At 37.3% G+C, this 20,623-nt stretch overlaps 1 protein-coding gene across 4 annotated transcripts; it reads right to left on the bottom strand.

Annotated features, from left to right (window-relative positions):
* Positions 1–7,544: 7,544 nt before the first annotated feature.
* On the bottom strand, positions 7,545–20,615 carry MRPL30 (mitochondrial ribosomal protein L30). Of its 4 annotated transcripts, XM_086701310.1 has the most exons (7): positions 20,511–20,615; positions 16,239–16,316; positions 14,260–14,340; positions 10,235–10,381; positions 9,931–10,004; positions 9,693–9,852; positions 7,545–8,110 (listed from the first exon to the last, which is right to left on the bottom strand). In XM_086701310.1, exons 1-6 carry the CDS (start codon positions 20,580–20,582, stop codon positions 9,720–9,722), a joined length of 585 nt encoding a protein of 194 aa, XP_086557436.1. In that variant the 5' UTR covers positions 20,583–20,615; the 3' UTR covers positions 7,545–8,110; positions 9,693–9,719. The 4 variants fall into 4 exon arrangements, with proteins under 4 accessions (XP_086557436.1, XP_025788219.1, XP_086557438.1 ...); XM_025932434.2 differs by having other exon boundaries at positions 7,545–9,852; XM_086701312.1 differs by lacking the exon at positions 20,511–20,615 and adding an exon at positions 17,465–18,337 and having other exon boundaries at positions 7,545–9,852.
* Positions 20,616–20,623: the final 8 nt, after the last annotated feature.

Below are 20,623 nucleotides of genomic sequence, written 5' to 3'. Positions count from 1 at the left end.
GTTCCCCTTTCTCTGCATCCTTGCCAACATCTGTTGTTTACTGAGTTGTTAATTTTAGCAATTCTGACAGGTGTGAGGTGGTAACCACAATGAGATTTGTATTTCCCTGATGATAAGTGATGTTGAGCATCTTGTTATGTGTCTGTTAGTCATCTGGATGTCTTTGGGAAAGTGTCTATTCATGTCTTCTGCCTATTTCTTCACTGGATTATTTGTTTTTGGGGTGTTGAGTTTGGTAAGATTTTTATAGATTTTGGATACTAAACCTTTATCTGATATATCATTTGCAAATATCTTCTCCGATTCTGTCATTAGCCTTTTAGTTTTGTTTCCTTTGCTGTGCAGAAGCTTATCTTGATGAGGTCCCAATAGTTCATTTCTGTTTTTGTTTTCCTTGCCTCTGGAGACACGTCAAGCAAGAAGTTGCTGTGGCCTAGGTCAAAGAGGTTGCTGCCTGTTTTCTTCTCTAGGATTTTGATGATTTGTTGTCTCACGTTTAGGTCTTTCATCATTTTGTTTATTTTTGTATGGTGCAGTTTCATTCTTCTGCATGTCGCTGTCCAGTTCTCCTAGCACCAATTGCTAGAGACTGTCTTTTTTTCACTGGATACTCTCTCCTGTTTTGTCAAAGATTATTTAGCCATATGCTTGTGGGTCCATTTCTGGGTTCTCTATTTTCTTCCATTGATCTATGTATCTATTTTTGTGCCTATACCATACTGTCTTGATGATTACAGCTTTGCAATACAGTTTTAAGTCCGGAATTGTGATGCTTTCAGCTTTTTCTTTTTCAACATTACTCTGTCTATTCAGGGTCTTTTGTGGTTCCACACAAATTTTAGGATTGCTTGTTCTAGCTCTGTGAAGAATGCTGGTGTTATTTTGATAGGTATTACATTGAGTATGTAGATTGCTTTGGGGAGTATTGACATTTTATTTATTTTTTTATTATGAAATTTATTGTCAAATTGGTTTCCATACAACACCCAGTGCTCATCCCAACAGGTGGGGGAGTATTGACATTTTAACAATATTTGTTCTTCCAATCCATGAGCATGGGAATGTTTTTCCATTTCTTTGTGTCTTCAATTTCTTTCATAAGCTTTCTATAGTTTTCAGCGAACAGATCTTTTACCTCTTTGGCTAGGTTTATTCCTAGGTATTTTATGGGTTTTAGTGCAATCATAAATGGGATTGATTCCTTGATATCTCCTGCTGCTTCATTATTGGTGTATTAGAAATGCAACAGATTTCTGTACATTGATTTTATATCCTGTGACTTCGCTGAATTCATGTATCAGCTTTAGCAATTTTTTGGTGGAGTCTTTCAGGTTTTCCATGTAGAGTATCATGGCATCTGCGAAGAGTGAAAGTTTGACTTCTTCCTTGCCAATTTGGATGCCTTTTATTTCTTTTTGTTGTCTGATTGCCGAGGCTAGGACTTCCAGTACTGACTTTAAAATATATCTTACAGCAGTGTTAAGGATAGCCGCCCTGTATATTACAACCCTAGTACTTATAACTGGAATTTTATACCTTGAACCACCTTCATCCAATTCCCCATCCTACCACCTCCTACCCTTGGTAACCACAAATCTGATGTTTTCTTCTATGAATTTTTTTTTAAGATAAAAAGATTCCACATACAAGTGAGATCATATAGTATTTGTTTTTCTCTGACTACTCTCAGTATAATGCCATCAAGGCCCATCCATGTTGTTGCAAATGGCAGATTTCTTTTTAATGGCTGAATAATACTTGTTATACACATATACCCAATTCCTTTATCCATTCATTTGTTGATGTATACTTTCGTTGTTTCCATGTATTGACTATGTTAGTAATGCTGCTATAAACATTAGGATGTAGAATCTCTCTTCAACAATGTTTTCATTTACTTCAATTACATTCCCTGAAGTGGAATTACTGGATCATATGGTAGTTCAATTTTTAGTGTTTTGAGGAAACTGCATACTGTTTTCCATAGTGACTGTACAAATTTACATTCCCACCAACAATGTTCTGGACATCCTTGCCAGCATGTTATCTCTTATATTTCTGACGATAGCTTTTTTTTTAAATGTTTTATTTTTGAGAGGGAGAGAGACAGAGGAGAGAGAGAGAGAGAGAGAGAGAGAGAGAGTGTCAGGGAGGGGAAGAGAGGGAGACACAGAATCAAAGCAGGCTCCAGGCTCTGAGTGGTCAGCGCAGAGCCTGATGTGGGGCTTGAACTCACAAACTACAAGATCATGACCTGAGCCAAAGTTGGCACTTAACCACTGAGCCACCCCAGGCACCCCCTGAAGGTATATACTCTGAGATAACTCATTGTGGTTTTGATTTGCATTCCCTAATGATTAGTGATGTTGAGCACCTTTTCATGTACCTGCCATTCATAGAACCCCTTTGGAAAAATGTGTATTCAGGCCCTTGGCCCAGTTTTAAAATTGGACTATTTATTTTGCTATTGGGTTGTAGGACTCTTCATATATTTTGGATACTAACCCCTTCTCAGGTATATGGTTTGCAAATATTTTTTCCCATTCCACAGGTTGTCTTTTCATTTTGTTGATGGTTTCCTTTGCTGTGCAGAGGCTTTTTAATGTAGTCCCACTTGTTCATCGATTTTGTTGCATTTTAGGTATCATATCCAAGAAGTCATTGCCAAGACCTATGTCAAGGAGCTTTTTCCTGTTTTCTTCTAGTTTTATGGTTTCTAGTCTTACATTTAAGTCTTTAATCCCTTTTGAGTTAATTCTTTGCGAGTGGTATTAAGATAAAGATTTAGCTTCATTGTTTTACATGTGAATATCCAAGTTTCCCAGCACCATTTGTCTTTTCCCCATTGAGTGTTCTTGGCTCCCTTGTCAAATACAGTCGGCTGTATATGCATGGGCTTATTTCTATGCTCTCGATTCTGTTCTATTGGTTTATACATTTATTTTATGCCAGTACTATTCTGCTTGATTACTTTTGCTTTGTAATATAGCTTGAAATGAGTAAGTATGATGCCTCCCACTTTTCTTTCCCTCAGGATTGCTTTGGCTATTCTGGGTCTTTGGTGGTTCCATGTACATTTTAGGATTATTTTCTCTATATCTGTAAAAAAAAAAAAATGCCATTGGAATTTTGATATAGATTGCATTGAATCTACAGATGCCTTTGAATAGTGTGGACATTTTAACATTAATTCTTCCAGTCCATAAACACAGAATATCTTTCCATTTATGTCTTATTTGATTTTTTTTCATTAATGTTTTGTGGTTTTCAGAGCAGAGATATTTTACCTCTCTGGTTAAATTTATTCCTAAGTATTTTATTGTTTTTGACTATTGTAAACGAGATTGTAACAATTTCTTTTTCAGATAATTTAATAGAAACGCTGAGTTTTTTGTATGTTGACTTTGAATCCTGCAACTTTACTGTATTTGTTAATTAGATTTAACAGTTTTGGTGGGGGGGGTCTTTAGAATTTTTCTATGTGTAAAATTATGTCATCTGAAAATAAAGACAATTTTGCTTTTTCTTTAAATGACTGCATTTCTTTTTTTTTTTTTTTAATTTTCTTTTTTTTGAACGTTTATTTATTTTTGGGACAGAGAGAGACAGAGCATGAACGGGGGAGGGGCAGAGAGAGAGGGAGACACAGAATCGGAAACAGGCTCCAGGCTCTGAGCCATCAGCCCCAGAGCCTGACCCGGGGCTCGAACTCATGGACCGCGAGATCGTGACCTGGCTGAAGTCGGACGCTTAACCGACTGCGCCACCCAGGCGCCCCAAAATGGCTGCATTTCTAATAGAGGAATGTCAGACTCCCTAACAGTGATGGGAGGGAGTTTTTGGTTGAGGGGCCTTTCCAAGTCCTATTCTATATTTCATCCTATGGAAAGGAAGTTTCTTGCATTGTACTAAGTTGAAACATGGGATTCAGGCAGATTTTACCAAATTAGTATTGTAAATAAGAAAATGCCTTAATAAAAGTACCAGTCCCTGTCAGTGTCTCTGAGACCCTCTCTAAGAACTCCAGTATCTCTGAACCAGAGAACAAGGCAATAAATGAGATGTGGATCTTAGTGACAAAGTGTCATGGGGGACAAGTTTGAACAAAAGTAGTAACTCCTCAAACCTGAGATGAGAAAGAAAAACACAGGATTTCTTTAACCTCAGGGAAAAGAGTAGGACGAGCATGACTACAGACAGACTAAACAGACAGAGAATTTAATAAATACAATGGAAAAATAATTTAACATCCCAACAGGAATGTATTTAGGGTCCATGCTGTCAGAGGGCTGGTCCTTTTGTCTAAATTTCTTAGATTAATGCATGACACCACAGACTCATAGGAGAGAGGTAATAGGGTTTTGAGTGTTGCAGTATTGGACAGTGATGTATAAAGAGACAGAAACAACACTTCATACGTCAGGGGACTCGCCAAAAAATACCGAGTTAGTTGTCAATGGAAGAGTCTGTACTATTTAAGTGTAGTAGAGACCCTAGAACCAAATCAACTGAAGCTTTCACACTTTTGTTGCAGCTACAGTTCTTAACAAGGTGGATGTATATATCTTGGCTACTGATATAACAAGATTAAATATAGCAATGGGCCTCTGATGATTTCCATTTAATTAAATCAGTTCCCTAATGCTTGTTCAGATTTGTAATGAAAGGAAAGGGGGTGGAGACAGGGGAGCATTTGTGAATCTAGAATAATGGAAACAATCTTTTGGAAGGTAGTTATTGTATCGTTGTGTCCAATCATATTTCTTTTAACTTGAAAAAATGTATATTCATTAAAAGATACTTAATAGACTTTACTTATATGTAATTAATCTAGAGAGATCAACTCTTTCTAAGTTGTCAGATTTCTGTCAATACTAAGTTTGGTAGACAAAAATGCTCATAATCATTTTGAACTCAAGTTTGGAGAATTTTTAGACAGTCATCCCTACTGCTTTTACTTTTATGTGGTGAACAGCAAATCTCTGTTATCTGATGGCCACTTTAGAAAACCCATAGGCAGGGGCACCTGGGTGGCTCAGTTGGTTGAGTGCCCAACTTCAGCTCAGGTCACGATCTCGCAGTTCGTGAGTTTGAGCCCCACGTCAGGCTCTGTACTGACAGCTCAGAGCCTGGAGTGTGCTTCAGATTCTGTGTCCCCCCTCTCTCTGCCCACCCCTACTTGTGCTCTGTCTCTCTCTTTCAAAAATGAATAAACATAAAAAAAAATTAAAAAAAGAAAGAAAATCCATAGACAGTTTAAGAATAAAATACATCTTAATAATTATACTGTTTCAAATTTGGGTATGACTTTGGGAAAGGCAAAATCAAGAATAGTTTTGAGAGAGGTATGTGCTAAGTATCTAAAGATATGTGCTAAGTATCTAAAATAGGAAAAAGGGGTGCCTGGGTGGCTCAGTCAGTTTAGCAACAGACTCTTGGTTTCGGCTCTGGTCATGATCTTGCAGTTTTGTGAGTTCGAGCCCCACATTGGGCTCCGAGCTGGCAGTGCGAAACCTGCTTGGGATTCTCTCTCCCTCCCTCTCCCTACCCCTCCCCTACTTGTGCTATCTCTGCCTCTCTCAAAATAAATAAATTTATTTAAAAAATAAAAAAAAAAATAAAATAGGAAATAATGATTCTCTAGACAAAAATACCTTGGTTTACTCAAACTTGATTTTTACCTTTATTTTACATTATTCATGCACAGATTGCAATAATTTGTTAATATACCTTTATATGTATTTAGGCGTGGACATTTATATTTAATAAACCTAAGTTTATATCTATTGCTTTACAATAGAATTTGTCAGGGGCACCTGGCTGGCTCAGTCAGTTAAGTGTCCAACTCTTGGTATCAGCTCAGGTAATGATTTCATGGTCATGGGATCGAGCCCTGCCTCAGGCTCTATGCTGAGCTTAGAGCCTGCTTGGGATTCTTTCTCTGCTTCTCCTTTCTTTCTCTCAAAATAAATAAACTTAAAAAAAAAAAAGTATAATTTATAATTATATTAAATAAAAGATGTAGGAGTACCTGGGTGACTCAGTCAGTTGAACATGCAACTCTTGATTTCAGGCCATGATTTCATGATTTCACAGTTCATGATTTTCACGGTTCATTGAGCCCCAGTGTTGGGCTCTGTGCTGACAACACAGAGCCTGCTTGAGATTCTCTCTATCCCTCTCCTGCTCTCTCTTGTGTGAGCGCACACTCTCTCTCTCAAATACTTAAAAGAAAAAAAAAGTATACATATTAAATTTACCATCTTAATAAGGAGTAAATCATATTCATTATGCTACATACATATTTGTATTTCTCTGTAATTATTGTACTGATTTATATTGTTTATAATATATAAGTGTTAACAATTAGTATAACATATAACATTCTTAACACTTTATATTATCTTTAAGTGGCCAACAAATTTTTTCTCCATACAATGAAGAAAATTAGAGAACAGAATATGAAGAATTATTCATGTATTAAAAAAATTTTTTTTAATGTTTATTTATTTGAGAGAGACAGACAGCATGAGGGAGGGAGGGGCAGAGAGTGAGAGACACAGAATCTGAAGCTAGCTCCAGGGTCTGAGCTATCAGCACAGAACCTCTTGTGGGGCTCGAACTCATGAACCATGAGATCATGACCTGAGCCGAAGTCTGACACTTAACCCACTGAGCCACCCAGGAGCCCCAAGAGAGAAAAGTTTAGATGCAGAAAAGTTTTGATGTATATACATATATAAAGAGTGACAGATGGTTTAGACAGTAACTTGGACCCTTGAAAATTTTATCAAGCTGTGTGATCAAAAAACCAGTACTTGTTACTCCTGGAAGTTTGGGAAGGAGAGGATACCACCTATATTAAGCAAAATTATCTCTTTTTTAGAAAAACAGGACAAATAATCTCTTCATGGGATTTCTTCGTTTTTTTTGTTGTAAGGTACCTCCTAAATGCACCATCTTATTATTTGTGTCAAAAGCTCCTCAAAATGGCCAGTGCAATTCCACTTGGTGGAACTGCTCTTGGTGAAACTGTGCTAGCTAGGATGCTAAGTATTAGTATTGCGATGACAAAAGATGCCCCTGGAAGCGATGCACTTTTAGATTGAGAAGATGTCAAGAGAACTGGAATGGTCCTTAAAAGTAGTGCTAGCGCTCAGGTAACTTCTCGGAGACCCAAAGACAAAACTAAGCAAGAAGTCCTTAAAAGGTTTTGAAATGATATGAAGCAAAGGAATGACAATATGGGGATTTCCATGGGTCTACTTAGGGATGGACTTACCATGCTTGCAGGTAATCTTTAAGGAGGCCCCCAGGATCCTTGCCTCTTGGCAGTCATACATTTGTGTAATTCCCCTCTTCCTTGAGTTTGGCTGGACTTATGGCTTGCTTCTAACCAATGGAATGCAACAAAGGTGATGGAATGTACATGACTGCATTTGCATGATTACCTAAGAGTATAGCACATGATGAGGTTTTTGGAGGTGTTAGTGGGGTTCACAGGGTCCGGAGTCCATGGCCAAGAAAGAATTCTTGAAGACATCTTTGGTGCGAAAAGGTGATTTTATTTAAGCACCCTGCCCTGGACGATGAGGAAAGACTGATTATATACTATGGGGTTGGAGGAGGTAAAGTCCAGGGGAAGTTTCCAGGGAGATTTTCATATGCTAAAGACTCACAGGACACTGGAGGCCTAGCTACTGTCAAGCTAAGGCTGTTTTTCCTTCTAGCAAAACATTAAGACAGTAGGGTGTTCCTAAAAAAACATTTTACTCTGCCAGCCTCAAGTATTTGTCAATGGGCTGCATGTTACAAGGGAATGGAGTTCTATCTGCCATTTCCTTCTGCCTTTGTTTCCCACTGTGGAGGGCTAGTGGAGACCTAGGTCCTGAAGGACTATGATCTCTATCAGTTAACCTTTTGTTTTCCACTTTCCTTTGTTCTTGGGCAGCCAGGAGTGCCTGAGGAGTATCACATATATCCCACCTGGTTGGGTTGTGGGGGGTGTTTGTGGTCTGTCAGCTTGCCTTGTGCTCCCTCATTAGCACACATCTTGCTAGTTTCTCTCTTCAACACTGACTGCCTTTGAAGAAACAACTTGCCATGAATCCTACAATCACAAGCAAATGAAATGAGAGAGCTTGGAAGCAGATCCTTTCCCAGTCAAGGCTGAAGAGAACTCAGCCTTGTGAGACCGTAAGTGACTAAGCCCAGCTAAGCCCAGACTTCTGACCCACAGAAACAGTGGGATGATTAAGTGTGTGTTGCTTTAAGCAACTGGGTTTGTGGTAATTAGTTACACAGCAATAGAAAACTAATGCACTAGCTTATAGCCATGTGCGCCTTATACTTTTCTCCTTATAGACAATTTTATTTACAAATATTCAACAACATTTGGGTCCTTTTTTCTAGTCATGGACTGTTGAGGTTAAAATTACTTACCTAAACTTCATTAGAATCTTTGGGTAAAAATTAACCAATGTTCTTTTCCCCATTGTAAACATTAATATTAGTACAGTGAAAGAGATGGCAATAAATTAGCAGGGATCAGCTTTTATTAACACAGCTATCCTCAAACCACCTCCAGCAAGGACACATTTTGTTGTAGCATACAGGTTTCTCTCCAACTAGAATGAGCTCTCTGAAGTAAGTGTCCTCTGGCTTTAAGGTCTCCTCCAGGCCTTACATATACTAGATATTTCATAATTGTTGAATTGAAACTGTAATTGCATTCAAGCTTAGTAATTAATGATATCTGCCTCATTTCAGGTAGCAATTCTGAATGCTCTAAAACATCAAGACCTATGACAGGATGAATACTACATAATATGAATACTGTCATAATTATGAGTAGTATGCCAATGTTATTGTTGCCCAAACTAAACCTCACAAAAGACAAAGGGAAATAGGCAACTAGAATTCAGAGATTTTTCACCATCATCTTTGATTAGCTGCCACAAAACTTCCCACTATTGAACCTGTCCTACAATTCTTACTTCTCCCAACCCCTCCAGGTATCTGAAATAGGAAAAAAAAAAAAAAAAAAAAAGGAAATAAAACAATTCTCCCTAAAAGATTTCTCCCTTCTTTCTCATCTTTTAAATATTACCTCAACCGTTGGCAGAGGTTTCTTAGGAACATCAATAAAATTTGGGCCAATTTAGATTTATAATTAGAAGAAGATACTATTTTTGGTATTAAATTTAAGAATAAAATGCAGCCAACTCTACATATATACTTATAGACACTAAAGCACAAAGCAGTCAATCTAGCTACACCCAATGGTTAATGACTGTGGCCGAATCTCTGTTCTCTAGCAAGAGACTAAACTCCTGATGGGCAGGGACTGCTCATCTGGTCTGCTGTGCATTTCCCCAACACGTAACACACTGCTCACTCAAAGGGACACTCGAGGAATTTGTTGCGTTCAATTAAAAGAGAAAACAATATTTTAAACAAGTCAATGGTGACTGCTAAGGTGACATCTGAACCCAGATGTTTAAACAATACCACTCCAGCCCATTCTGCAGTGAAACTATCAGACAGAAAAGAGAGTTAAATCAAATACCAGCACTGAAACTTCCAAGCCTATACAAGGAAGAAATCACACCATGTTTAGCCAGTGAAAATGACTAGAATTTAAAATATATTTTAATGAGAACACTCTCTATCTTTAAATAAAAATGATTTACATTTTTAAATATGAAACTGCTCTGGCATTAGGACTTAACTGCTTCCTGATCTACAGGGTTTAGATGCCACCGCACCACTAATTCCCCAGTGCTCTTGAGGCATGTGTTAGACATGTCCTCTTCCGCTGGAAGTCCTTGTGGCAACTTCAGGGGCTGGATTCTGTGACATAAGAAAATGCTTTTAGAATTACACTAGGTAATACATTTTTTTAAATAGCTGAAGTAACAAACAACAAACCTTATCAAATGTTTAACCACTTTCAGTTTTGCATTCACTGAAGGTATATTCTTGTGAACTTGAGGAGTATGTGCCTATAAACAAAGGAAACAGGGTTATGGATCCATTTCAAAGCAGATGGTCCCATGTTACAGTGAAATGTTAAGGTGAAACTCATTTTGTCTGAATCAAATTTTCAAATAAATTACACTAAATAATACATTTAAATGAGTGAAGTAATAAAAATGTACCTTAAAGTTTAAAAATTATAAAATTTAAAGCAAATTTAAACAACTAACTTAAGAGGACTTAAACAGCTGCTTACTTTTTCTAATCCAAGCATCTTTATTATATCTTTTTCCCAATATGGACGTCTTTTTGTACTCTTTATTCTGGTAACAATATGTAGTTTATGAGGGTGCTGTGGATCCCCACCATATTTTTCATGATCTGCAGGTGAAGGCTGAAATACCTAGGAAAGAATTATAAATGGTAAGTTTTCAATTACACAGTTTCTAGGTATTTCCTTTTCCTTTCTTAACCACCCCCCAAAATCTACATAACGATCTCATCCCCAATCCTTCTGAAATCCTCATCTTCAAACTGATTATTCAGACAAAGTCTAAGGATTGCATACTCTGAAAAAAAAAAATCACACAGGCAAAGACTGTTTTGTTTTGTTTTAAGAGCAAAGCGGGAGTAACCAAAGAACATTAAAGAGTTCAAATGCCAGGAGACTGTATTAGCACCAGATAAGCAGGGCACAGTAGCATCCCTCCACCCCACTCAGGCAGGGCATCAAAGATAAGCTTACAATGACAACACATGAGTATGTGTTAGTACAAATGACTGCCTACAAAGGGTCAGAAACAGCTCAAGAGAGCTGACATTAATACTGATTCTCTAAAAAATCAAAAGGTTCTAGTAAGCTATCACACAAAAAACTTCCCTGAGTATATAAAATGTACTAAATAAAGAGGTACATGGTAATACTATTTGTAATAATGAAAAATTTAAAGGCCACATTCATGTTCCTCGTAGAATAACTAAATGGAATTACAAGGCATACATTTGAATTAAAACTAGTACAAAATAATAAAACCAGTAATATACGATACAACTGAATAAATTATGATGTATCCCATGGGATACAATGCTGCCATAAAAACCAATAAGGTTAACTATCTTAGCAGCTACTAACATTGAAGGATGGCCATAATACATTCTTGAGAAAAAAATAATTCCACACCACTATGTGTAGTAGGATCTCATATTTGTACCAAGTACCAAGTACATGAGTGTGTACACAGGATACACTACATAACGACTAATTCTAAGAATCATGTAATATACATATGTGCATATACATACACTTATATATGTATAAAGGTCTCAAAGACATTCGATCGAGTCATATCACCTCTGGGAAATCAGACCAAGGAAGGACATGGACACACGGACACACACACATGGTGGCACTTTGATCAAAAAGGGTATTATTTAATTATAAAATAATATTGTAGAAACTTATCTGCTGAGAGGCTCACATTATATTGCTAAATGAAGACAGCAGCTAAAGAAGCATTTTACATGAGATGATTCACATCTTTAAAAACATATAACAGAAAAGGATATGGAAGCTGTCTCCAGGTGGTGGGATTAAGGGTGTCTTTTTGCTCTTTTTGCTCATTTGTATTTTCTAGGGGTTTTGAAGAGATGCAGGGTGAGAAGAATGGTGGTAAACAGAGGATGGGGCAGGCATGCTGAAGAAAAACAAAGATTTAAAGAAACAGTGTAAAGAGCACAAAATATCTGGGAAAACCAAGGGTAAATGTGTGGCTCAAGTAGAAAAAAACATGAAAGCAATGTAGAGGATGAAGTTAAATTGCTCAACTGTGCTGAGCCTTCAGAAACTTCCAGAAGGGATACAGAGCTCTTGAAGACTTGAAGCAATATGACTACAATTTTAAGGGACTCAGAAAGAATATACTTGTAAGAGGACAAAATGAAGTGGGAATGGGAGACTGGTACCAGGAAACTTGCAGCCCTGGTTTAAGAGCCTGATCTACAGTAGCTGCAACAGAAAAGGGACTCATTTGGGGACTCTGGACAGTAAAATAGATGCATTTGTGGTGAATGGAGGAAATGGAGGGGTTGAGATGGACACATCTCCACCCTGATTTGGGAAATCAGGTAAAGGATGGTATCATTAACTGATATAACTAATACAGGACGAGCATCCTATTTCATTTGGTTGTTTGGAGGGAAAGTAAGACGAGTTTGATTCTAAATATGTTTAACCTGAAATACCTCTGCATTATCCACAAGGCAGGGTCTAGGAACATGTGAGAATATAGGAATAAGTTCAGAAGATAGGCATGGGCTGGAGATACACATCTCAGAATCATTTCCATGAAGTTTGAATTTTCATATTTGCTACAGCTGACAATCAAAATCAATGCCTTACACATTTTAAAGGAATGCTAACGTCTGTATCTATCCTTTTATTCTAGAACTTTACAGACTAAGAAACACGAAAAGATACAAGACAATACAGTTGTGGAAAGGATAGCAGCAGCAAAGCCATGACTTGAAAAATAAAGAGGTTTCTGATATAAGAACATCAAGCATATTAAAGGTGTCAAAATACTCAATGGTAACACTATTTTATCTTTAAAAAAAATCAAAGGAGAATGGTAGTTGTCAGGGGCTGGGGAAAAGAGATTGGGGAGTTATTATTTAATGGGTACAGAGTTCCAGTTTTGTAAGATGAAGAGTTCTGGAGATGGATGGTGTGAGGACTGGACAACAATATGAATGTATTTAATAACACTGTAACGTACACTTAAAAATGGTTGAGACAGTACACTGTATATATATTTTGCTGCAATACAAAAAACTGGGGGAAAAAAACACAAAAAAACCCAGACTTTAAAAACTAAATGTAGTCTTTTCCATATATTCCATCAACTGCATAACTGCATTCTTAGGTACTTACCTCAAATGAGTTGAAAACCTATGTCCCCACAAGAACTTGCACACAAATGTTTACAGCAGCTTTATTCACTACTGTCAAGAACTGGAAACAATTAAGATGTCCTTCAGGAGATGAATGGCTAAACAAACTACAGTACATCCATAAAACCAAATATTATTTGTAATAAAAAGAAATGAACTGCATAGCCACACAACTCAGGTTATAAAAATGCAACTTTCATTATTTCCAGAAACTTGTTTGATTTCTGAGTCCCCAGCCACTTTAATGGAAAATAACTTGATCTTTCAAATTCGTGTTTTTCCTTAACTCTATCCAGATATGTTTTAGCTAACTCACAATTTATCATTCTTTTGACTAAGTACAGTTAACAAAAAGCTAGCAATCCTGGTGGCAAGATGTCAAGAAACCTTAACTGCATATTGCTAAGTGAACGAAGCCAGTCTGAAAGATTACATGTGCATGATTCCAACGATAAGGAATTCTGGAAAAGGCAAAACTATAAAAACAGGAAAAATATCAGTGGTTTCCAGGGGTTGGGAAATGAGAGGGAGGGATGAACAGGTGAGAACAGAGGATTTTTAGGGCAATGAAACTAGTTGTATGATTCCCTAATGACCCAGGACATTGTGCATTTGTCAAAAGCCACAGAATGTGTAACACTGATAGTAAACCCCGATCCAATCTAAGGACTTTAGTTAATAATAATCTGTCAATTCTGGTCCATCAATTCTAACAAATATATACCAATACAAAATGTTAATTATAGGGTAACTATATATGTTGGGGAGGGAGTATATGGGAACTCTCTGTACTTTCTATTCAATTTTTCTATAAGCCAAAAACTGCTGTAAGAAATAAAGTCTATTCATTTAAACAAAATAAAACAGAAGTTAATAGGGGGCTTAGCCAGTGTTTTCCAAAAGTATGATATGTACACATAAGTATAGCAAAGAAAACGCAAAGATCCCAAGTTGCAATACTCAATATATAAAGTGAACACAAAGAAGCACAGAGACAGAGTCTGAGCCGGAGGAAGACCCACTGTTTTCCTGAGGATAATGGTGATATGAAAACACAAAATATTAAGGCAAAAATCATAAGCGGGAATAAACAGGTACTAAGATGATAAAACCCCACTACTTCAAAGGCCAGTGGCACATTAAAAAAAAAAAAAGAATCATTACCTAGATAAATTCTACCATGTGTTATTTAAACTCTATACTACCATGGACATCCACAAATAATTCAATGTAAAAGTTTTCAATATTACACAAATAGGTACCATTTGAAAACATAACATGCTTAAAAAAATAGTAACGCTAACCCCCACCCCACCAAACCCTTGTTCTTACTTTATCTGGAATTCTTGACTTGGTAAATTTGTGACGAATCCAATCTGTACAAATGAGAGACTCCACACCTCTTGTTACAGTCTAAACATGACAGAAAACATTTTTTAAAAAACTCTGGCTAGTGCAGAAATCTATACTCACCAATTTTTAGGTGACAAAAGTCTGTTTTTATTTAACCTATAATTATCAAACCTTTATCTCAGCTCCTTAGCTAAATGAATACATCTCACCACTAACATTATAAAGCAAAAAGCACATATAGACTTCTCTTTTTTTTTCAAGTTTTTATTTAAATTCCAGTTAACATTCAGTGTAATATCAGTTTCAGGTGTAGAATTTAGTGATTCCCACTTCCACAACACCCAGTGCTCATCACGACAGGTGCCCACCTTAGTACCCATCACCCATCTAGCCCATCCTCCCGCTCCCATCCCCTCCAGTAACCCTCAGTTTGTTCCCTATAGTTAAGAGTCTGTTTTCTGGTTTGCCTCTCTTTTTTTCTTTTTTCTCCTATGTTCATCTGTTTTGTTTCTTAAATTCCATATATGAGTCAAATATAGACTTCTTGACCAGGGTGGGCAATATTTTTCTATAAAGGACAAGACAGGAAATATTTCCAGCTTTAGGGCTGTATGGTTTCCATTGTCAAGTCTCAACTCTGCCACTGTAAGGTAAAAGCAGCCACAAACAATATGTAAACAAATAGGCATGGCTATGTTCTAATAAAACTTGATTTACAAAAATAGGTGGACTGAATTTGACTTGCAGGCCATAGTTTGCCAACGCCTGCTCTAGACAATGTGCAATAATTTACCTTCACCAATACAATGTAAAAGAAAAGGAGGTGCCAATTTTATTTCTAGTCCCTACAATGCCAACACTCCTAGTTTCTATTTCTTATTCCCTTTCTACAATCTTCCAGTCCTGTTGCTCTCAGTCTGCTAAAGAAAAAGGATTCACTGCCAATCCTTCCCATCAGGAAACTCCCCTCTGGATGGGCAATAATCATTCCTTTCATGCCCTCTCTGTCCTGCAGAGATCCACAAACAACTAGACAGTAAGTAGGAGTGAACGAGGGAGAGAGAGGAAAAACATGGGCTTCTAATCCTGGCTCTGTGCTCACCATTTGTGAGAAATGAGACACTTATCCTCTCAGAGAGTCAATTTCCTCAGCTATTTAAGAAGGAAATAATACTGATCACACAGGATTAATCTAAGGTTAAGGCAATGTACTGGCCAGCACCAATGTATGGCCAGCAGCAGGTCTGTATCTAGACTCTGGCCCTCATGAATGGGTTAGGCTGTACTGCTACAATTTCTGTAAGAAAGAATACAAGGAATTACATGAAAATACAAACATTAGTGATCTCTGGAAGAGGGCTTTTCTTCTTTCTGCTCTTCCATATTTTTCTATGATTGGAAATATACTCTTTTCATAATTGAAGGGAAAAACCTAAAACTTTAAAAAGATTAAGGGGAATCAACAGTGGCCATTTTTTACCAGCATGTTTTCCAGGAAAAGATCTTTTGTGTTTTTAAATTTTTAGTGATAAAACAGCAGATCATAAATCATAAATAAAACTGCTCTTCAACATTAAAAAACACTATATAAAAAAAGGAACTTGTACAGTTTAACTTGCCTGTTTGTTTTGTTAATTACAAAAGAGAGAGAAATCACTCTTAAAGAATAAAAAAAGTGGGGCGCCTGGGTGGCGCAGTCGGTTGAGCGTCCGACTTCAGCCAGGTCACGATCTCGCGGTCCGTGAGTTCGAGCCCCGCGTCGGGCTCTGGGCTGATGGCTCAGAGCCTGGAGCCTGTTTCTGATTCTGTGTCTCCCTCTCTCTCTGCCCCTCCCCCGTTCATGCTCTGTCTCTCTCTGTCCTCCCCCAAAAAAAATAAATAAACGTTAAAAAAAATTTAAAAAAAAAAAAAAAGAATAAAAAAAGAGAGAAAGATGATACTTGAAAAGAAATACTTACTTGGAGTCCACCTGGGGGCTTCTGAACTATTGAGCGCAAAATCCCTGCCATGAGTGTGGTGACTGTTCTTTTCAAAGGCTATGACAAGCATAAAACAGATCCATGGGTCAAATATGTATTGGAAATGGACAGGTGCCTACTTACATATTATTAAAAACCTAAAGAAGTTAATTATGAACTTGACTGAAGTTTAACAGTAAAATCCTAGTTATTTTAATGCAATAAGAGTAAGAAGTTATAATAAATGTTTTATTCAGAATTCAGCAAAACCATATGTAGCAATTATACATTAATCACATTCCATTTTTGCCAGATGAGTTAGCAACTAGGTTGATTCAACAAAAATGGGCAAAGAAATCACTACTACTTAATTTCTTCACCAAAGAGCACAGATAAAGAATGCTTTGTTATAAAATCACAAAATGAAAGGACTAGAAGGGACTGAAGAAATCTAGACTCCTAGAATGAGAATTGACAACCTTCTTTAAAAAAAAAGAAAAGAAAAGAAAAAAATGTTTATTTATGTATTTTGAGAGTGAGCAAGTAAGCTGGGGAGAGAGAGAGAGAGAATCACAAAAGCTCAACACGGAGCCCAGTGCGTGGCTGGATCCCAAAACCCTGGGATCATGACCTGAGCAATCAAGAGGTGGATGCTTCACTAACTGGGCCACCCAGGTGCCTCTAGAATTGACCACCTTAGCCTATGTATGTGGAAAATGAAAATTCATTCATATTGAAGGGCATCCACCTTCAATCCAATTCAATCCAATCAAAGGGCATCCAGCTTATCCAAGGAGCATATAGTTTGGAACCCAATTCTCGTAATTCCTACTCCAGTGCATTTTCACTAAATCATAATACCTTTCTGTTAAAAAGTAAACTATAACTTTCTTTCTTGAATACTTGTATTTTTAAACTATTCTTAATGAATATGCATTGCTTCTATGATGTAAAAAAGTCATGTTTATTTAGACAGGCAATAATTACAACCAATTATACTGATGTATACAAAAGCAGAAAGATAAGGTTTATGAACTACATGTACATTTTTCATAGGTTACTTAATTTGTGTGTTTCAATTCTTTTTCAAAAGGACAGAATATAATACCTACTTTCCAAATGAATCATTCTAAAAACACCTAAAACAGTTTTTAGTACATAGGAAGCCCTCAACAAATGGTAGCTTTTACTATTATGAAATTATTACAAAGTTGTAATAAGAATACCCTAACACACTAAAATTGGGTAAATGCTGTACTTCGGTGAATCCACCAGATTCTGGCTCACTCAAGCTCATCAAGTCTTTCCTGTGATGTGCACAAAACAATGAAGTTGTGGGAATCAACGCAAGATGTCCCATTAAAAGAGCCAAGACTTTTGAAAAATTCTCAGCAACTAAACCAGTCTCTCAAAATTAATTATGCATCAGTTTTAGAAGAGTCAACTACTAAATCCTTAATGCCATGAAAGCCAGAATTTTATCTTGTTCATTTTCTACTCTCAGCATCTAGCACAGTATCTGATGAACAGTAGGCACCCAGTGTTTGTTTATGAATGTTTGAATCAATTAATGGGTTAGAACTATGATCTGCTCAACTCAGAATTCAGAAGTATATCAAAATTTCATAACTCTCATTCAAACTTCAAAGATTACTATACAGCATAAGAATTTCTAGTTCAAATCAGTATCTAGTGCAAATCATCAGCCATTGCTTGGCTGGTTGTTTATATATATTTTGTATCGACGCTTCCTTAGAAAAGATGCTTATTTAATCCTCTGGCTCTGCAATCAAATAGGTAACGATAAATTATTTTCTCTACCATACTTCTTCCTCCTAAGTTAAACATTATATATTAACCCAATTCATTTGGCTTCACATTTTTTTACTTTTCTCTTATCATTTAGATTTCAGCAAAAGCCTCCTAAGGGGCCTTCCACTTTCCAGTCCAACTTCCATAAGCTCTCTTCTCCATAGCAGCAACCATTTCATTAAAATCCCAAATCAAATCATGTCAACTCCTCTTCCCCAAACATTCCAATCAATGAGCCAGGTTTCTCACTGTTGAAGTGAAAGGTAACATATAAGAGGAGAAAGCTAGAATAATCCATGTGATTCAATGACACAAGTTGAGAGTTTGAGCTCATGTTTAGCTTAATATAGATACTGATGGATATAGAAATAATCACAGGTATGAATGTATATATACATGGGTTAGCTCTGTTAGCTGAATGGCATCCCAGTAGCAACGAACACACTCAGCGCCTGATCTTAGCATTCTCTAATAAAAGGAACCAGGGCTCCTTTGAGAAATGGCTAATCATAGGGCTACTGCAGTGAATATATTAAGATGAACCTGGAGCACTTTGTAGCACTAGAAACGAACTACTTAAAAACTCAAAATGATGGGAGTATGTCTTCAAATACCTGACTGCCTTAAAACTGTCAAAATCACCAAAAACAAGGAAAGTGAGAAACTGCCATAGTCAAGAGGAGCCTAAGGAGACATGACTACTAAGTAAATGGGGTAAAAGGACATCTGGTAAACACTAAGAAAATTCGAATGAAATATGGACTTTAGTTAGCAGTGTAATAATGCTGGTTCATCAATTCTAACAAATGTACCATACTAATGTAAGATGTTAATAAAAAGGGAAATAGGATGTGGGGTATATAGGAACTTTACTATTTTCACAACTTTTCTGTAAACCTAAAGTTATCCTAAAATAAAAAGCTTATTTATTAAAAAACCAAAACCTCCAATGTCTCAGAGCAATAGCCAGTCCTTAACCCCTACCTCTAGGACTTCGTCTCCAACTGCTCCCTTGCTCACTGGATACACACATTGACACCCTTAGAGGTCCTAGAAGTTGCCAGGCAGACAAGCTCCTCTGGACTGACTGTTTTTTCTCCTGGAATGCTCCTGATATTTATATAGTTAGTTCCCTTATTGCTTCAATTTTTGGCTCAAATCTCTTCTTAGTGGGGTCTATCCTGATTCCATTGTTTAACATTTTGACCCCCCACAATTGTCAGCACTCCTCACTCCACTGGATTTTGTTTCCATAGCACTTCTCTTCTAACATAGTTTGTTAGGTTTGTTGCTTACTGTCTGTCTCCACCCAGTAACATGTTAACTCCGCAAGGACAATAAATTAAAAAAAAAAATTTTTTTCTTGGTGTGCCCTATCTATTCACAGATGTATCCCAAGCATCTACCAAGAGCAGCACCTGTTGTGTAGTAGGTACGTTATCAATTTCTGCTGAATTAAGTTTAATTTACAGACTTCAGAAGGTGTGACAGTGAAAAGTTGTAAGTTTTAATAAAAAATAAAGGTTAATGTTAACAATTATTCACACAACTCTTGGACCTTGAAGCAACTATACTGTCTTCTACTGTACAGTAGCTTTTCTCTTGCAAAAATAGGAAAACACATGCATCATGAGAAGTATGATCCCTTTTCCATTAAGAAAATGTCTGTGACTGTATACGTATACACAGAAAAACTCTGGAAAGCTATCAGTAAAATATAAACATACCCATGGGGGGAAGGCTACCAAGGTGATTTTCTACTTTTTGCCCCCAGTTAATATCCGAACAGTTTTAGACACCTACTTACTGACAAAAGGAAGGAAAACACTGAAAACGCACAACACAGAATTTTCCTTTCAATTAACCGATATCTCTGAACGCAAAAAATGTCTCTTTTAATTCCTAACGCCTAAAAAGTAACAGGCAGTCTTCATCCGCGCCTGTTGGCGAAAATATGCAAAACAGGCAGCTATGGGTAGGCGGCGATCAAAAACATGATTGCAAAATTACAGCTTTTAGTAAAATGGTAAATATTTTAACTGCAAACTCCCGAAGGTGTTGCCTTCAAAGATGCAATTAGCAAGCTTTTATCCTCATTAACAAAAAATTCAAGTTACGCGGATCCCCAGTGGGAAACCGAAATTAGTTATAAACAGAAGCACAAAAACTGCCAAAACAACCCTGAATTCCCTGCCCCACTAAACTATCTTGCCTAGGCGGGTCCAGAGCCGGGCTTAGCAAGCCGCGCGGCTCCGGAACTGGGAAACCGGATCCGCTCGACCACTGGCTTTTCGCGATCCCAAGGGACAGTGAACGGGCGCAAATTCATTTAGGTTATTACGACCCGCAAACTCAGAATCCAATAGGAAAATCAATCCACATCTCCACGGCGTTCCCAGGTACCCACTCCTGGCAAAAAATGCAATATTCCTAAATATTCTTCAGCCTGACCTTACTCACCGAGGGGAAGCAGAGCAGACGGGTGCCCACGAAGCGCAACACACAAACCTGGCCGTCATATAGCGTACTCATAGTCAACCCCGCCACTTTAGTTCCGGCCACGTCCCGCCCCT

The sequence above is a fragment of the Puma concolor genome, chromosome A3, assembly GCF_028749965.1.
Source record: "Puma concolor isolate L17-30 chromosome A3, mPumCon1.1.hap2, whole genome shotgun sequence".
In the NCBI taxonomy this organism is placed as follows: domain Eukaryota; kingdom Metazoa; phylum Chordata; class Mammalia; order Carnivora; family Felidae; genus Puma; species Puma concolor.
This window is presented reverse-complemented; position numbering and strand designations above follow the sequence as displayed.

Excerpts from the sequence above, each read along its gene's own strand:
- MRPL30 (XM_025932434.2), bottom strand. The coding sequence starts at position 20,582 with ATGAGTACGCTATATGACGGCCAGGTTTGTGTGTTGCGCTTCGTGGGC. Across the intron at positions 10,382-14,259 it reads AGTCAAGAATTCCAGATAAA|GTATTTCAGCCTTCACCTGC; the intron begins GTAAGAACAAGG and ends ATTCTTTCCTAG. Across the intron at positions 10,005-10,234 it reads AGATGCTTGGATTAGAAAAA|GCACATACTCCTCAAGTTCA; the intron begins GTAAGCAGCTGT and ends CTTTGTTTATAG.